Here is a 19751-nt window from a genome sequence, read left to right on the forward strand (position 1 = left end):
TGTCAGCTCCATGATAAAATTAACACTAATATAATAATCCAGAATCTACAGTCATAAAGCCATAATATACATAGAAGATCCCCTCCAAAAAACTTATTTGTTTCAGTCCAACCTATAGCGTCGCAGTAACGTCCAAATGTTTTTCTGCAAGACTCCATAATGGTCATGGTAAGTAGCAGTTGCAATTTCTTTGGTCTCACCTGGACACAATTTTTGATTAGGCTTCTGTGAAGTACTTTGGAATGCTTTTTTTTAATGTGGAGGGGCCATGTTGTTGTGAACTTCAATTTCCCTGCGGAACCCCATGTAGTCTGGCCCACAGAGAAATGTAAAAAACGAGAATCTGTGAACTATCAAACCTCAAAACAACAAACAGATAATGCTAGAAATACCCAGCATGTCAGTTAGTGACTGGAAAGAGAAAAGACAGGTTATAACATTTCCGACGTGGGCCATCTTTTCTCTTCACAATTACTGGCTGAGCTGCTGTGTATTTCTAGCATTTTCTGATTTAATTTTATATTTCCAGCATTTGCAGTTTTTCCTTTTCATTTTATAAACAGTCTGTAATATGTTTGAAAAATTGTCACATTAAATTATTTTGAAATCCATACACTGAAAATCTTTGTTTTCTTTATATTTAAACACCTAATCTTTGTCATCAACAATAAAGTTTAAATCAAAAGGGATCAGTTTTTAACTACAGAAGTTACAAAGCAAAGCATTGCATCAGACAGCAAAGGAACAAAATCCTTCTCAACATCTGCCAGGCCCATAAACCTTACACAATGCTAAACCTTTCAATTCAGTCATCAAAATAAAACTTTTGCAAGTTTTATCAGCAGATAAGGTCTGATCTCATGGTTATTACCTAATCTTGGGATTCCGATGACATATATAGACAGCGTCTTTGGAATCTCTCACATTACAGGCTTTTAATAATTTTCCCTTTCTCCTCTCCATTCCCCTTTTTCAAATTATATTTTTTTTATCTGGAATGTAAAAAAAATTGTGTTTCAATTGTATTTGGTCTATGTACCGTATGCAACATTCAACATTATTCCTTCTATTTATCAAGCTGGCACAAAAGGCGAGTTTTCTACTATCCTTCACGATTTTGAACTTGTCAAACGGCCAATCGCTATCCCTGATCACCCTGGTAAATTTGCTAATCTTGCAGATCTTCTCGTCATCTCCAATCCTAACTCATACCATATTTGTCTCCACACTGCTGGGATCTTCTGACCACTGTCTCACTGCAGAATACTGTGGAACAAATCACACCCTATAAAGCATTCCATTCTTGTTTGGCTCTAATATTCAGGCAAACTGAGAATTCTTTGCTGCTGCTCCCTGATCCAACCCCTGACTCCCCAAAGCCTTTCCACCATCTACAAGGCACAGGTCAGGAGTGGTTGCAGAGATAGTAGATACATTGGTATTAATTTCCCAAAATTACCATGATTCTGGAAGGGTCCCATCAGATTGGAAAATAACGAACGTAACTCCTCTGTTCAAGAAAGGAGGGAGACAGAAAGCAGGAAACTACAGGCCAGTTAGCTTAACATCTGTCATAGGGAAAATGCTAGAATCTATTATTGAGGAGGTTATAGCAGGGCACTTAGAAAATCTCAATGCAATCAGGCTATAACATTATAACCTGATTGCAATAGGCTTGGGCCTCAACTATTTACAGTCCATATCAATGACTTGGAAGATGGGACCGAATGTAAGGTTGCTAAATTTGCTGATGATACAAAGGTAGGCAGGAAAGTAAGTTCTGAAGAGGACATAAGGAGTCTGCAAAGGGATATAGATAGGTTAAGAGAGTGGGCAAAAATTTGGCAGATGGAGTATAATGTGGGAAAATGTGAACTTGTGAATAGCTTTGTGAAAGGGAAATCGTGTTTGACTAATTTATTAGCATTCGTTGAGGAAGTAACAAGCAACGTGGATAAAGGGGATCCTGTGGATTTCCAGAAAGCTTTGAACAAGGTGCCACATCAAAGGCTATTACAAAAATAAGAGCTCATGGTGTAGGGGGTAACATATTAGCATGGATGAAGTATTGGTTAGCTAACAGGAAACAGAGAGTAGGTATAAATGGGTCATTTTCAGGCTGGCAAGATGTAACGAATGGAGTGCCATCGGGATCAGTGCTTGGGCCTCAACTATTTACAGTCTATATCAATGACTTGAAAGATGGGACCGAATGTACGGTTGCTAAATTTGCTGATGACACAAAGGTTGGTAGGAAAGTAAGTTGTGAAGAGGACATAAGGAGTCTGCAAAGGGATATAGATAAGTTAAGTGAGTGGGCAAAAATTTGGCAGATGGAGTACAATGTGGGAAAATGTGAACTTGTCCACTTCGGCAGGAGGAATAGCAAAGCAGTATGTTATTTAAATGGAGAGAGACTGCAGATCTTTGATGCTCAGAGGGATCTGGGTGTCCTAGTACACAAAATCACAATAAGTTAGTATGCAGGTGAATAAGAATAAAACCAGACGGACCACCCGGCATCGGACCACTATGCACCGGACACGACAAAGGCAAACCAAGCCCAGTCCACCTTGCAAAGTCCTCCCCACTAACACCTGGGGACTTGTGCCAAAATTGGGAGAGCTGTCCCACAAACTAGTCAAGCAACAGCCTGACATAGCCATACTCGCAGAATCATACCTTTCAGCCAACGTCCCAGAGTCTTCCATCACCATCCCTGGGTATGTCCTGTCCCACCGGCAGGACAGACCCATCAGAGGTGGCGGTACAGTGGTATACAGTCAGAAGGGAGTGGCCCTGGAAATCCTCAACATTGACTCCGGAACATGGGCAAGGAAACCTCCTGCTGATTACCACCTACCGCCCTCCCTCAGCTGATGAATCAGTCCTCCTCCATGTTGAGCACCATTTGGAGGAAGCACTGAGGGTAGCAAGGGCACAGAATATCCTCTGGGTGGGGGGCTTCAACGTCCATCACCAAGAGTGGCTCGGTAGCACCACTACTGACCAAGCTGGCCGAGTCCGGAAGGACATAGCTGCCAGACCGGGCCTGCGGCAGGTGATGCGTGAACCAACACGAGGGAAAAACTTACTTGGCCTCGTCCTCACCAATCTACCTGTCGCAGATGCATCTGTCCATGACAGTATTGGTCGCAGTGACCACCGCACAGTCCTCGTGGAGATGAAGTCTCGTCTTTGCACAGAGGACACCATCCAACGTGTTGTGTGGCACTATCACCGTGCTAAATGGGATAGATTTAGAACAGATCTAGCAGCTCAAAACTGGGCATCCATGAGGTGCTGTGGGCCATCAGCAGCAGCAGAATTGTATTCCAGCACAATCTGTAACCTCATTGCCTGGCATATTCCTCACTCTACCATTACCAACAAGCCAGGGGATCAACCTTGGTTCAATGAGCAGATTAGAAGAGCATGCCAGGAGCAGCACCAGGCATACCTAAAAATGAGGTGCAAACCTGGTGAAGCTACAACTCAGGACTACATGCATGCTAAACAGCGGAAGCAACATGCTATAGACAGAGCTAAGCGATTCCACAACCAACGGATCAGATCAAAGCTCTGCAGTCCTGCCACATCCAGTCGTGAATGCTGGTGGACAATTAATCAACGAATGGGAGGAAGAGGCTCTGTAAACATCCCCATCCTCAATGATGGTGGAGTCCAACACGCGAGTGAAAAACACAAGGGTGAAGCGTTTGCAACCATCTTCAGCCAGAAGTGCCGAGTGTATGATCCATCTCGGCCTCCTCCCGATATCCCCACCATCACTGAAGCCAGTCTTCAGCCAATTCGATTCACTCCACGTGATATCAAGAAACGGCTGAGTGCATTGGATACGGCAAACGCTATGGGCCCCGACAATATCCCGGCTGTAGGGCTGAAGAGTTGTGCTCCAGAACTACCTGCGCCTCCAGCCAAACTGTTCCAATACAGCTACAACACTGGCATCTACCCGACAATGTGGAAAATTGCCCAGGTGTGTCCTGTCCACAAAAAGCAGGACAAATCCAATCCGGCCAATTACCGCCCCATCAGTCTACTCTCAATCAGCAGCAAAGTGATGGAAGATGTCATCGACAGTGCTATCAAGCGGCACTTACTCACCAATAACCTGCTCACCGATGCTCAGTTTGGGTTCCGCCAATGGGGATGTTCGCTGATGACACATCCCCATTTCTGACCTTATGATGGAGGGAAGGTCATTGATGAAGCAGCTGAAGATGGTTGAGCATAGGACACTGCCCTGAGGAACTCCTGCAGCAATGTCCTGGGGCTGAGATGATTGGCCTCCAACAACCACTACCATCTTCCTTTGTGCTTGGTATGACTCCAGCCACTGGAGAGTTTTCCCCCTGATTCCCATTGACTTCAATTTTACTAGGACTCCTTGGTGCTGCCTTGATGTCAAGGGCAGTCACTCTCACCTCACCTCTGGAATTTAGCTCTTTTGTCCATGTTTGGACCAAGGCTGTAATGAGATCTGGAGCAGAGTGGTCCTGGCGGAACCTAAACTGAGCATCGGTGAGCAGGTTATTGGTGAGTAAGTGCCGCTTGATAGCACTTCTGATGATAGTGTTCAGTTCCATTCGCAACCCCTCAGATAATGAAGCAGTCCATGCCCGCATGCAGCAAGACCTGGACAACATCCAGGCTTGGGCTCATAAGTGGCAAGTAACATTCGCACCAGACAAGTGCCAGGCAATGACCATCTCCAACAAGAGAGAGTCTAACCACCTCCCCTTGACATTCAACGGCATTACCATCGCCAAATCCCCCACCATCAACATCCTGGGGGTCACCATTGACCAGAAACTTAACTGGACCAGCCATATAAATACTGTGGCTACAAGAGCAGGCCAGAGGCTGGGTATTCTGAGGCGAGTGACTCACCTCCCGACTCCCCAAAGCCTTTCCACCATCTACAAGGCACTAGTCAGGAGTGTGATGGAATACTCTCCACTTGCCTGGATGAGTGCAGCTCCAACAACACTCAAGAAGCTCGACACCATCCAGGACAAAGCAGTCCGCTTGATTGGCACGCCATCCACCACCCTCAACATTCACTCCCTTCACCACCGGCACACTGTAGCTGCAGTGTGTACCATCCACAGGATGCACAGCAGCAACTTGCCAAGGCTTCTTCGACAGCACCTTCCAAACCTGCGACCTCTACCACCTAGAAGGACAAGGGCAGCAGGCATATGGGAACACCACCACCTGCACGTTCCCCTCCATGTCACACACCATCCCGACTTGGAAATATATCGCCGTTCCTTCATCGTCGCTGGGTCAAAATCCTGGAACTCCCTTCCTAACAGCACTGTGGGAGAACCTTCACCACATGCACTGCAGCGGTTCAAGAAGGCGGCTCACCACCACCTTCTCAAGGGCAATAAATGCTGGCCTCGCCAGCGACGCCCACATCCCATGAATGAATAAAAAAAAGGTACAGCAAGTGATATGGAAGGCAAATGGAATGTTGTCATTTATTGCAAGGGGAATGGAATATGAAAGTAGAGATGTTCTGCTATAGTTGTACAGAGCATTGATGAGACCACATCTGGAATACAATGTGCAGTTTTGGTCTCCTTATTTAAGAAAGGAGGCAGTTTAGAGAAGGTTCACTCGACTGATTCCTGGAATGAGGGGGTTACCGTATGATGATAGGTTGGACAAGTTGGGCCTGTATACATTGGAGTTTGGAAGAATGAGGGGTGATCTTATTGAAACATATAAGATCCTGAGGGGACTTGAAGGGGTAGATGCTGAGAGGATGTTTCCCCTTGTGGGAGAGACGAGAACTAGGGGCCACAGTTTATAAATAAGGGGTCTCCAATTTAAGACGGGGATGAGGGGAAATTTTTTCTCTCAGGAGCGTCGTGAGTCTGTGGAACTCCTTTCCCCAGAGAGCGGTGGAGGCAGGGTCATTGAATATTTTTAAGGCTGAGTTAGATAGATTCCTGATTAACAAGAGAGTCAAAGGTTATAGTAGGTAGACGGGAAAGTAGGGTTTAGGTCACAATGAGATCAGCCATGATCTTATCAAATGGCAGAGCAGGCTTGAGGGGCCACATGGCCTACTCCTGCTCTTAATTCGTATGTTCGTAATTCATATGTGAGGAAATACTCTCCACTTGCCTGGATGAGTGCAGCTCCAACAATACTCAAGAAGCTCGACACCATCCAGGACAAAGCAGCCTGCTTGATTGGCACTCCATCCACCACCCTAAACATTCACTCCCTTCACCACTGGCGCACCGTGGTTGCAGTGTGTACCATCCACAGGATGCACTGCAGCAACTCGTCAAGGCTTCTTCGACAGCACCTCCCAAACCTGCGACCTCTACCACCTAGAAGGACAAGGGCAGCATGCACATGGGAACAACACCACCTGCACGTTCCCCTCCAAGTCACACACCATCCCGACTTGGAAATATATTGCCGTTTCTTCATCGTCGCTGGGTCAAAATCCTGGCACTTCCTACCTAACAGCACTGTGGGAGAACCTTAACCACACGGACTGCAGCGGTTCAAGAAGGTGGCTCACCACCACCTTCTCGAGGGCAATTAGGGATGGGAAATAAATGCTGGCCTTGTCAACGATGCCCACATCCCATGAATGAATTTTTAAAAAATCTTGGTAAAGAGACTTCCTCTGTCGCTCCATTCCAACCGAGAGCAAGTATCATCCTTGCTAGATCTGAACTACATAAGGCCAGTGGTCCTGATGGTATTCATTCCACTGTCCTCAAGATGTATGTCTCTGAACTTGTCTCTGTCCTCTTAACTCTCAAAGTAGCCATCACCTTGAAAGTTCTGGCCTAATTGACAACAACCATGGTGGGGTTTTGGCCTGGCCATTCTACTGGTGATAATCACCAACACCTCAGCTGTAGCAAAATGTCTCAAGACGATTCATAGGGTGGCGTGGGGAGGGGGGAATTTGGATAGTGATTAGGAATTTGGAGAAGAGTTAGGAGAGGTTGAAGAGGTAGGCTCTGAGGTTTTTAAAGGTGCAGAAATAAAAAGCAAGTGGAAATGCGGTGGAGTGGAAAGGGGGTGGGGTTATCCAAGCTCAGAAAAGCAGAGAGAGTGTGAATTGAGATGTGAAGAGAGAGGAGGTCACAGAAGCAGGAGCAGTGCCTCCGAGGGATTTATAGATGAAGGTAAGGAATCTGAAATCAATATGCTGGGGTATGAGAAGCCAGTGGCAGTTGGTGAGGACAGAAGCAATAGGGATGCAATACAGGATTGAATGCGGGCTGCAGAACCTGGGAGAAGTTAGAATTTGTGTCGGGTGAATCTCAGGAGGTCAGCGAGCAAACTGTTAGATAAATCATGTTGGAAGATAATAAATGCATGAATGTGCATCAACAGTGGTGGGGGTGAGGTAGGATTGGAGATGAATGATATTGTAGAGGTGAAAATAGACGGACTCAATGTGGCGTTTGAAGTTCAGCTCAGGGTTGAACAGGACATCCAGGATTAGCCAGAGCCAACAAGGAGGACAGAATTGGAATAGGATGCAGAGTTTCTGACAAAAAGTAAATGGAGTGGCTTTGGTCGCCACTGAATCATTGAAGTTCTGGCTCATTCACTAATTGATGTTGGACTTCACAATGACAGTCTTATTGCCTATTCATCAACATTTCAGCTGATCGCTATCATTGCCGTGGACACCTTCAGAGCCTTTGACAGGGTCTAGCACCATGCATGTAAACAAATGACTAATAAACAAACGTATGCTCATGAGGATATTCTTAAAAACCAACTATTGTAGTTGATGGGCTGTCCTCCAGCTCTTTCCCCACCCATGAGCTCAGATGTTCCACAGGAGAGGTTCTCTCCTCTCTTCCTTGATCATATCAATGACCTCCTGCATTTATCACCCAACCATATCCACTATTTTGTTGATGAGTCCACTCTACATTCAGAAACCTCCTTCAGATCATGCTCACAACCTGCAATCCTCTTGCAGTGGAATGGCTGCATCATTACATCTTCATCTCTATGCCCTTCAATGGAGTATATGAAAATCTTGATTCTTTTCGTTCAGCAGATTGTTTCTTCATGTCTCTCACAAATGTAACCAACAACTATCATCTCTTAGATGTTTGTTTGCCACCCTCTAATTCTTTACGCTTCCTTTTTGTTGTCATTAACCTTTCAAGCATTTTTCTGAGCCTGTATCTGGATATGCACAAAATCTGTTTTGTACAAGTTTTTGTCACCGACTGTAATCTAATACAAGTGATTTACATCTCTATGATAAAAAGATGAGCAGAATGGATGTGAGAATGAATATTCATCATTAATCAGATTTAACACAACAGCGTGTTTAAGAAATGCAGCAACAGAATACCTATAGGTTGGACTGGAGAAGGTGGACGAGTTCCAGTTGATGATGGTGGTCCTGGAGGAGGCGACTGTGGCTTTTCGGCAGGTGGAGAAGCATCCCTCATACGGCCGATGACACTGTCTGAGAGCTGCTCGGAGAAAACAGTGGAACCCTGTTAAGAGCAAGTTTCCAATTTTGTGTACCTAAATTAGCTAGAATATTAATGAAGTAATGGTAAAATGAAAAATGTTAAACTTTTTTAGCACAAACCATACTTCTTAAAAATCTGTAGTTATGCACTACAGAGATTTACTTCGTCTTTGGGTAGTTAAATAATTTCAGCAGCAGAGATCTCATTTCATACCACACACATGATCTGTGAAGTGTGGAGATATTTTTCACATCTCCACACTTGTGAGGCTTCTTAATATAAAATTTTAAAACAAATTCATGTTTTTAACATGTGATAAATATCTCCACTCGCAAGTCTGGCTTTATCGCTTTGAATTTTCCAGTCAGCTTCCCTTGCAGAGATCCTACGTGATATTCTGTTTCACGTGCTAACCTGCTGTGGAAGCTTATCTCTGAGTCGATACAAAATGCAAACTTTCAAAAGAGGCAATTCGAGATTAAATTACAGAAATTCTAATGGGGTTACACGCACTCTTATTGTATGGCTTGTAAAGTTGAGGAAAAAAATGGATGGTACAACAAAAACTCTTCCCAGCTTGACTTAGTGGAAACTGTAACTCAAAACCTATTACTTTTAGTGACTTGTACACAGTATCGCTACTTGAAGTTCTGTTTTTAAGCAATACAGTTTTTTAAATTTAAGTTTTGAAAGATATTTAAAATTTGAAGTTAAATTTAAAAATATTATCTGGAGGACTAGCTGCTCACAAATTGCATTCAGATAATTTTAGATGCCACCCCGTAGTATACCATTTGCACGGCCTGGTGTTGTTTATAACCGGACTCTGACATTTATATTTTACGCACATGGCAAATTGCTTTGAAATTGTTTACCCAAGTCCAACTTGAGGTTGCTTACAACAACAACTTACATTTATATGGTGCCTTTAATTTAGAAAAATGCCCTAAAGCACTTCACAGAGGCACAATTAAAAAAATGAACACTGAGCCGAAAAACAAGATAATCAGGAGGGGTGTCCAAAAGTTCAGTCAAAGAGGTGGGTTTTACGGAGGGTCTTAAAAAAGGGGACAATTCCAGAGCGTGGGGCTGACAAGGCTGGAAGCATGGCTGCCAATATGGGGATCCATCAGCTATTTTAGATACATGATGAATAAACACTTTATTACTCAACAAGTTGAGAATGCATCACTCCTATACATGTAGATCATTAGTTTTTAACCTGGGCCACCTGGACAAGAGGAGGTTCCCAAAGTCATGAGATTGCTATTTGTTTTGTATTTTTAGCTTGCTGGAATGTCACTTATGTTGCTATATATACACAAATTTAAAAAATGTTTTCTGTAATGATGGCACTGGAATCATTTGGACAGCTGGCTTTGTATTTTGAAAGTTGGGACAGAGGTCTCGAGGACTGCATCAATATTTGCAAGAAGTCCTCCACAAAGTAAAAAGTGAAAATCACTGACATAGACCTGTGCTAGCCAGATGCTTTTCACCATCCCATTTTCTATTTTGCAAGTTTTCTCATTCAACAACCAAATTTATCTTTTTCTTTAAATGGTCACTATAGCAATTCACAAATCAGCTAATCTTTAAGATTTTGATTAAGATTTTGTAAAAAGCCAGTATTCCAAAGTTCAAAATGCAAAAGTTGCAGCTGTTTGCTTTATCGGTAAAATTGTGTTTAATCTTTTGTTCTACTGAGTGGCATTGAGCTGAACAGATAGAGTGATGCTGACAGATGTTCCAAATGACAACATTTAGAGCAGTGGGAACATAAATGTGGCAAAACTAAGCAGGGTCCCAAGGGTGCTATATAAATGCAAATTCTTTCTTTCCTTTCACTGCTCTTTCCCCCCAAATTCTCCACATTGAACTGCGCCTGCCACCTATCTGTCCACTCTGCTAACTTATGACATCCTTCAGCAATCTTCCTCAGTTTGCCATGCCCTCTAATTTGCTATCATCAGCACACTTTGCTATTATTCCTATTGTCCAAATTATTTACATAAATGGGAAACAGAACAGGTCCCAACACATATCCCTGGGACATACCACGACCTAAAACTATCAATTTGAAAAACATCCATTTACCCCTATTTTTTGGTTTAAGTCCCCTAGCCACATGGCTACATTCCCTTTAATACCATTGTAGGGAATTGAGTTACTATTAATATCCTTTCCCACAGTTCATCTATCATGACATGCAATTAATTATAAAACTTCCCAGAATGCAAAACTCATGCAGTCTAATTTAAATTCAATTGCCATTTCAGCAGCTATTTTATACGGTGTCATTTTTGAAGGGTGTTTTCTCGGGTCTGAGTATTGCTTGAGAGTCCTTCAGGGTTTGAGTATATAGCCTTGAGACTTCCTCATATGCAAAGATCCACAAAGTTCTCAGAGCTGAAGTTTCATTCAATTGATAGTATATTTTGGTTTCTTTTTCAACAAAGAATTTTTTGTTTCTTTCACTTAGAATCATAGAAAGGTTACAGCACGGACGGAAGCCATTCGGCCCCTTTCAGTCCGTGCCAGCTCTATGCAAGAGCAATCCAGCTAGTCCCACTCCCCCACCCTATCCCCGTAGCCCCCGCAATTTTTTTCCTTTCAAGTACTTATCCCGTTCCCTTTTGAAAGCCACAGTTGAATCTGCCTCCACCACCCCCTCAGGCAGTGTATTCCAGATCCAAACCACTCACTGCGTAAAAAAGTTTTTCCTCATTTCACCTTTGGTTCTTTTGCCAATTACCTTAAATCTATGTCCTCTGATTCTTGACCCTTCCGCCAACGGGAACAGTTTCTATCTATTCCGTCTGGACCCTTCATGATTTTAAATACCTCCATCAAAGCTCCTCGCAATGTACTCTGTTCCAAGCAGAACAACCCCAGCTTCTCCAGTCTAAGGCCTTCACATCTTTCCTAAAGTGCAGTGCCCAGAACTGGTCACAATACTCGAGTTGTGGTCGAACCAGTGTTTTATAAAGGTTCATCACGACTTCCTTGCTCTTGTACTCTATGCCTCTATTTATAAAGCCCAGGATCCCGTATGCTTTCTTAATCGTTTTTTCAATCCGTCCCGCCACCTTCAATGATTTGTGCACATATACTCCCAAATCTCTCTGTTCCTGTATCCTTTTTAGAATTGTGTCCTCTAGTTTATATTGCCTCTCCTCATTCTTCCTACCAAAATGTGTCACTTTTTATTTTTCTGTGTTAAATTTCATCTGCCACCAACCTGTCTATATCCTCTTGAAGTCTATCACTTCCAAGTTTTGTGTCATCTGCAAATTTGGAAATTGTGCCCTGTTCACCCAAGTCCAAGTCATTAATATATATCCAGAAAAGCAGTGGGCCTAGTACCGACCCCTGGGGAACACCACTGTCCACCTCCCTCCTGTCCGAAAAACAACCGTTCACTACTATTCTCTGCTTCCTGTTACTTAGCCAATTTTGTATCCATGCTGCTACTGCCGTCTTTATTCCTTGGGCTTCAATCTTGATGACAAGCCTATCATGTGGCACTTTATCAAACGCCTTTTGAAGGTCCATACACACATCAGTACCTGAAAACCCAGAACACCACTTTGACATCACTACCTGAAAACCCAGAATGACAAGTAGACTTGGGGGCCGATTTTCATCTTTAGGTCTGTCAGTTCTAAATCTTTTAGAACGGGTGCAGATCTCGCCCAAAAGGTCAATACAGATAGCACTCAATTCTCTGGTGTAAGTTAATTTGCATGATTATTAATAGCAACACGTGCAGACAAATGGGTCTAAGGAGGACATTTGCAGTGCAACAGGAAAATTGGATGCAATTATAAATTGAAAGGGATGGGGACAATTTAAGGGGAGTGTCATAATAGGGGGGAAAATTTCAACATGTCTTTAAAGAAGCTCAAGTGTTTTTTTTAATACTTGTTCTCCAGAACGAGGTGACACGAGCAAGTCCAGATTAATTGCCCTCCAGGTGCCCTCAGAAGGTGGCAGTGGGCTTTCTCCTTGAACTGCTGCAGTTCTTGTGGAGGTGCTGCTTATATAATGGCGCTAGGTAGGGAATTTCCGGATTTTGACCCTGCAACGATAAAGGAACAGCGATATACGTCCAAGTGAGGACGATGTGTGAATTGGAGGGGATCTTAGAGGTGATGGTGTTCCCACAGCATATCTGATCTTGTTTTTATTGGTTGTAGGGGTCATGGTGGGATATGTACTGTTGAACTAACCTTAATGAGTTGCTGCAGTGCATCCTGCAGGTCTTACATACTGCAATCACAGTCTGTGGGAGTGGATATTGAGTCCAAGAGCTGGGGCACTGATTAATTGAACTGTTCTCTCCTGGAGTGTGCAACTTTTTCTTGGGTGTTAACCTTGGCTCAGTGAGTCAGAAGGTTGTGGGTTCAAGTCCCACTCCAGAGACTCGAGCTTATAATCTCGGCTGATAATTCAGTGCCGTACCGAGGGAGCGCTCCACTGTCTTTTGGATGAGATGTTTAACCGATGCCCCATCTGCCCTTTCAGGTGGACGTTAAAGATCCCACGGCACTATTTCGAAGCAGAGCAGGGGAGTTCTCCCCGGTGCTTGGCCAATATTTATCCCTCCACCAGCATCATTATAGTCATTCAGACAAACAGAAGGGATCTAACGAAGGGTCATCGACCTAAAACATTAACTCAGTTTCTTTCTCCACAGATGCTGCCTGGATGCTGAGTATTACCAGCATTTTCTGTTTTTATTATCTGGTCATTATCCAATTTCTGTGCACTATTTTGTTCCTCCATTTTCTACATTACAACATTACATTACAACAGTGACTACACTTCAAAAGTACTCCATTGGCTGTAAAACACCTTGTGTCATCCTGAGGCTGTGAAAGGTGCTATCTAAATGTACGTTCTTTTATCTCTATGAAAGGAAAAGAAAGACTAAAGTTACATTTATATAGCACCTTTCATGTCCTGAGCATGACCCAGATGGATTCACAGCTAATTAAGTACTTTTGAAGTGTTGTCACTGTTGTCATGTTGCCAAATGTAGCACAGCAAGATCCCACAATCAGATAACTGACCAGATAATCTGCATTGGTGGTGTTGGTTGAGGGATAAATGTTAGCCAGGACACTGGGAGAACTCCCCTTTTCTTCAAATGGAATCTTTTAGCTGAGGGCAAATGGAACCTCAGTTTAAAGTCTCATCCAAAAACTAGCACTTAGGATAACATATTACACTGAAATGTCAGACTAGATTATGTATTCAAGTCCCTACAGTGGGACTTCAACCCATGACCTTCTGAGTGCTGACACTGAGCCTTTAATGGCTCTTTATGCCCCTCATCCAGCTCGTCCTCACTGTCAGCTGCCTGTCCTGCTGAGTTCAATATCAACAACAACAGCAACAATTTGCATTTATATAGCAGCTTTAACATCGTAAAACATGCCAAAGTGCTTCACAGGAGCAACTATCAAGCAAATTTTGACAGCAAGCCACATAAGGAGATATTAGGACAGGTGGCCAAAAGCTTGGTCAAAGAGGTAGGTTTTAAGGAGCATCTTAAAGGAGAGAGAAGTGGAGGGGTTTCGGGAGGGAATTCCAGAGCTTAGGGCTTAGGCAGCTGAAGGCACAGCCACCAATGGTGGAGCGATTAAAATCGGGGATGCACAAGAGGCAAGAATTGGAGGAGCACAGAGATCGCAGAAGGTTGAAGGATGGAGGCGAGAACAGACATGTCTATAAATCCATGAATCTTCGACAATCACTAAACCCTCATGAGCTTATCAATGTTGTTCTCCAATTCTACTATTCTCCCCATGCACACTTATGAATGAATGTTTATAAACATCTCACAGCTTCAGGTTTCCTGGGTAAGGTTGCCCTTTATTTTCTTGAGAAGATTGGGACTGCTGCCAAATGTGGTACATTATTAGGGAGCGAGAACTTTATGAGCACTAACACCAAAATCGATTAAAAGCTGATATAATTAATATATTATTACGACTCTATTCTCCACAAGGAATCCCAATTAATACAAAAACAAGTCTGAGGTTAGGGAATGAGGATTTCAGAATCACACATACTTAAATTAATAATAAAAAAAAAGCCTGAATAGAAATGCAAAGGAATTTACTTCCAGAAACAACGGGATGTAAAAAAAGAAGCAGTTTACAGTCTTTAAAAAGTTGATCTCAGTTTACAGCAGGCCTCAACTTGGGACACCAAAAACTGAAAAAGTTTGAGAAAACTTAGCCTCAAGTTAAAAGTGACACAATTTAATAAGAGTCTGTGTGTTTTAAAATATAACTGGGTGGGGGGTGAGGGAAGCAGATTGCTGCTGATGGGAAAGTGACAAGGCTCGCCGTGCTCCAGATTGTTAACGCTAACACACTCACCCTAATGCCCTTCACCACAGTGATCTGATCATTCTCGTCTGCTTCGAAGGAGACGCGTTTGGTGCTCCCACTACCTCCCATCCCGTCAGCATTAATTACAAACGAACAAAAAAAAAGAGAAAGAAACTAATTCTCTCCGCTAAGAAAAAGTTTCAAAAACGTTGGAGTTACTATTGGGAGGGAGAGAAATCCAGTCACAGGCCGCCGCCGCCGCCGGTCCACCCCATCCCTCCGACCCTCCCGACAGTAACAACCGCCGCGATTGGTCAATCGTCACGTTCGCCCGCCCACCCCGGCTCGGTGTCCGATTGAACCAGAGCGCCGATTGGTCTACAGCCGCCTCGAGTGATGGAGGGGCGGGAGGAGACTGGTGCCAACGTGCTCAGGGAGTTTGTTTGACCTCAGACTTTAAATAAAGTTGTTGTTGCCAAATGTCAAGGGATTGTGGGGAATGTAGTTCTTTGTCGTCGGGGTTTTTATTTTAACAGCAACGAACTTATCAAAAAAAAACCGTTCTGTTTCTGAAGTCTAATTTATCCCCTCATAAAGTTATATATATATATATTTTTTTTTTTCCCGTTGCATTTAGTAATAGTCCCGCCTTTTCTTCGCTCCGATTGGGTAGAACCTCTGAGATTGACGGACGGTCGGTGGGGCTTGGCGCGTGAGGGACGGTTCCAACCGTCACTCAGCGCACGCGCAGGGTCGCAGGTCAGCAGAAAGCGAAAATGGCGAGTGAAGCTGGAAAGTACAGGACTGCTATAAGCAAAAGTAAAGATCCCTCTGGTTTACTTATTTCTGTCATAAGGTAAGCGCAGTGAAAATAGACGAGAGAAGTGTTTCCAAAGCATTTGTTCTGGAGGTAACTGTGCTCCTTAATAATGACAACCGGTGAATGTTGTCCTGTCAGTTGACAGGATGTCCAATCTGCCTCCTGAGGGAAAGGGGGAGAAAACACCACTTATCATTTATGCTACACCCTACACAGTTCTAACAGGAACATATGTTATAAATTTCACTGATTTTAGATGTTCCAAACCACCCTTTTACTGTTTTTGCATTTATGTATATCTTAAATCTAAATAATATAGGATGTCAGCCGTGGCTCAATAATAACACTCTCGCCTCTGAGTCTGAGTCAGAAGGTCGTGGGTTGAAGCCCCAGTCCAGAGACTTGAGCACAAAATTTAGAATGATATTCCAGTGTAGTACTGAGGGAGTGCTGCAGTGTCGGAGGTGCCGTCCTTCGGATGAGATGTTAAACTGAGGCCCCATCTGCCCTCTCGGGTGGACATAAAAGATCCCAAGCACTGTTTTGAAGAAGAGCAGGGGTGTTCTCCCCTGTATCCGGGCTAATATTTATCTCTCAACCAACATCACTAAAACATGATTATCTGGTCATTATCACATTGCTGTTTGTGGAACCTTGCTGTGCACAAATCAGCTGCATTACAACTGTGACTACACTTCGAAAGTACTTCATTGGTACGTAAAGTGTAAGGGAGCATGAAGTAGCAGCTATTGACAGAGTCTGGTTTTGACAGAGTCTATAATTGGGAATTTGGTGAGTGAGGGGATTCTTGAGGGTTGATCGCTATCTATCTAAAATTTGACCAAGTTTGGCATCAAGCATTTAATATAAATTTAATCTTAACTTGCAGTTTTCAGTTAGTGATAAACAAGTAGCCAGAAGTGGCAGTTGGTCACCTAGTTGATTAGGTGACTGGTTAGAACTGGTAATCTACTGTCAGCTGGGACTGACTCAGGTGATTGGCATTCTAGCTAGCATAAATTCAGAAGGTTTTTTGCTAATGCAGTAGCAGCTATTGACAGAGTCAATAATTGGGAACTTGGCGAGTGAGGGGATTTGGTGCAGTAAGGGGTGAGGTGCATTTGATTAGTCAGCAGAGTGTAGAGGAGCATACCGAGAGCGGGTCACAGCAACAAGGAAACAAAATTGAAGTGTGACGTCACAGGTAAGGCAGGTATCTTTTCCATTTTCTTCTTTCTTAGGACTGTGGGCTAAGTAACTTATAGTATAAAACTAAATTAATTTAATAAATTAAACAAGATCAGTGCTTGGTTCAACCTAAAAATAATTTGATTGGCATTGAAGTAATCGATTAAATAAATAAAATAGTTATGACAGGGCAGGAGATTTTTTTTAATTTGCATCTATTGCCCACCCCTAATTGCCCTTGAGAAGGTGGTGGTGAGCCGCCTTCTTGAACCGCTGCAGTCTGTGGTGGATGTGTTGTAGCTGCAATATGTGGGACCTACCGGACAGTTTTGTCCAGGGCGACTACTTATGCGGTAAGTCTGCAGCTCGAGGAACTTCAGCTCCAAGTTGAGGAGCTGGAGTCCGAGCTGCAGACATTGCGATGCATCAGGGAGGGGGAAAGTATGCAGTCACACCCCTTAGACTAAATACTGTAGACTTAAATACTGTAAGGGACAGGAGGGGGTGACTGCGAGTGAGATAGGTACGGGGATCCAGGAGGTAGCATTGCAGGAGCCTCAGCCTCTGCACTTGTCCGATAGATATGAGGTTTTTGCAGCACTCGTGGACAAATGCAGGGACTGTAGGGAGGATGAGCAAACTGACCACTGCACCGTGATTCAGGGGGCCATTAAAGTGGGGGGAGTAAAAAGAAATGTGGTTGTAGTAGGTGACGGTATATTTAGAGGGCTAGACACTGTTCTCTTCAGCCAAGAGCAAGTGTCCTGAAGGCTGTGTTGTCTACCCAGTGCCAGGGTTAAGGACATCTCAGGGCTGGAGAGGAACTTGGATTGGGAGGGGGAAGATCCAGTTGTTGTGGTCCACGTAGGTACCAATGACATAGGTAGGACTAAGAAAGAGGTTCTGCTGAGGGAGTTTGAACAGGTAGGGACTAAATTAAAAAGCAGAACCACAAAGGTAGAAATCTCTGGATTATTACCTGAACCACGAGCAAATTGGCACATGGTAAATCAGATCAGAGAGATGAATGCATAGCTCAAAGATTGGTGTGGGAGAAGTGGGTTTCGATTCATGGGGCACTGGCACCAGTACTGGGGAAAGAGAGAGCTGTTCCGTTGGGACGGGCTTCACCTGAACCATGCTGGGACCAGTGTTCTGGCAAACCGAATAACTCGGACGGTAGAGAAGGCTTTAAACTCAATAGAGGGGGGGTGGGGAGTGTTCAGGTGGGGCCAAGTTTAGATTGATAAAGAGAAAAGACAAGGAAATAGTACAGGAAAGTGATGGGGTTAATGATAAACAGAGTGTGTCTGGAAGGGACAAGGCATACAAACATAAGAGTGCATTAGCAAATGGGGCCGGGGTAGGAAAGAATGGTAAAAAGACAAAATTAAAGGTTCTTTATCTGAATGCATGCAGCATTCGCAATAAGATAGATGAATTGACGACACAAATAGAAACAAATGGACATGATCTCGTGGCCATTACAGAGACATAGTTGCAACGTGACCAAGGTTGGGAGCTAAATATTCAGGGTTATTTAACATTTTGGAAGGATAGGAAAAAAGGTAAAGGTGGTGGGGTAGCTCTGTAATTAAGGATGAAATTGGTATAATAGTGAGAAATGATCTTGGCTCAGAAGATCAAGATGTCGAATCAGTTTAGGTGGAGATAAGAAATAGCAAGGGAAAGAAATCACTGGTGGGAGTAGTATATAGGCCCCCTAACAGTAGCTACGCTTTAGGGCAGAATATAAATCAGGAAATAAGGGGGGCTTGTAAAAAAGGTAATGCAATTATCATGGGCAATTTTAACTTTCACATAGATTGGACAAATCAAATTGGCAAAAGTAGCCCTGAGGAAGAGTTCGTAGAGTGTATTGGGGACTGTTTCTGAGACCAATACGTCAGGGAACCGACCAGGGACCATTTTGGATCTGGTAATGGGTAACGAAACAGGATTAATTGATGATCTCAAAGTAAAGGATCCCTTGAGAAGCAGTGATCATAACATGATAAAATTTCACATCCAGTTTGAGAGTGAGGATCTTGGGTCTGAGACTACTGTATTAACTTAAATAAGTGCAATTACAAAAGAATGAGGGCAGAATTGGCTAAAGTGAACTGGGTAAACAGATTAGATGGTATGATGGTGGATCAGCAGTGGCAAACATTTAAAAACATATTTTATGACTCGCAACAAAAATATATCTGTGAGGAGGAAAGACACCACTTAAAGGGTGAACCAACTATGGCTAACTCAGGAAGACAAGGATGGTATCAGGTTAAAAGAAAAAGCATACAACATGGCAAAGATTACTGGTATGCTCGAAGATTGGGAAAATTTTAAAAACGAGCAAAGGATGACTAAAAGAATAATAGTGAGAAAATAAATTATGAGAGTAAATTAGCAAGAAATATAAAAACTGACAGTAAAAGCTTCCACAAGTATATAAAAAGGAAGCAGGTAGCTAAAGTAAACATTGGTCCCTTAGAGGATGAGACGTGGGAAATAATAATGGAAAACAAGGAAATGGCAGAGGAATTGATATTTTATAATCTGTCTTCACAGTAGAAAACACTAATAACCAACCAATAATAGTAGATAATCAAGGGGCAAAGGGGAGGGAGGTACTAAAAACAATCACTATCACTAGAGAAAAAGTACTCGGTAAACTAATGGGTCTAAAGGCTGATAAGTCCCCTGGACCTGATGGCTTGCATCCGAGGGTCTTAAAGGAAGTGGCTACAGAGATAGTGGATGCATTGGTTGTAATCTTCTAGAATTCACTAGATTCTGGAAAGGTCCCAGCAGATTGGAAAACCGCAAACGTAACGTCCCTATTTAAGAAGGGAGTGAGACAGAAAGCAGATAACTATAGACCAG

General features: G+C 43.3%; 2 protein-coding genes across 2 annotated transcripts in view; one reads left to right on the forward strand and one right to left on the reverse strand.

Moving 5' to 3' along the window:
• Window positions 1-15155, reverse strand: part of chchd3a (coiled-coil-helix-coiled-coil-helix domain containing 3a) — a 230631-nt gene extending 215476 nt beyond the window's left edge. The window contains exons 1-2 of the mRNA XM_068005174.1: window positions 14906-15155; window positions 8387-8510 (exon numbers count right to left, since the gene is read on the reverse strand). Of these exons, the coding sequence (XP_067861275.1) occupies window positions 8387-8510; window positions 14906-14986 (205 nt within the window). The 5' untranslated portion in view covers window positions 14987-15155. The remainder of the gene's footprint in view (window positions 1-8386; window positions 8511-14905) is intronic.
• A 459-nt stretch (window positions 15156-15614) lies between these two features.
• Window positions 15615-19751, forward strand: part of exoc4 (exocyst complex component 4) — a 394720-nt gene continuing 390583 nt past the window's right edge. The window contains 1 exon segment of the mRNA XM_068005175.1: window positions 15615-15713. Within this exon segment, the coding sequence (XP_067861276.1) occupies window positions 15634-15713 (80 nt within the window). The 5' untranslated portion in view covers window positions 15615-15633.

The sequence above is a fragment of the Heptranchias perlo genome, chromosome 24 (genome assembly GCF_035084215.1).
Source record: "Heptranchias perlo isolate sHepPer1 chromosome 24, sHepPer1.hap1, whole genome shotgun sequence".
In the NCBI taxonomy this organism is placed as follows: domain Eukaryota; kingdom Metazoa; phylum Chordata; class Chondrichthyes; order Hexanchiformes; family Hexanchidae; genus Heptranchias; species Heptranchias perlo.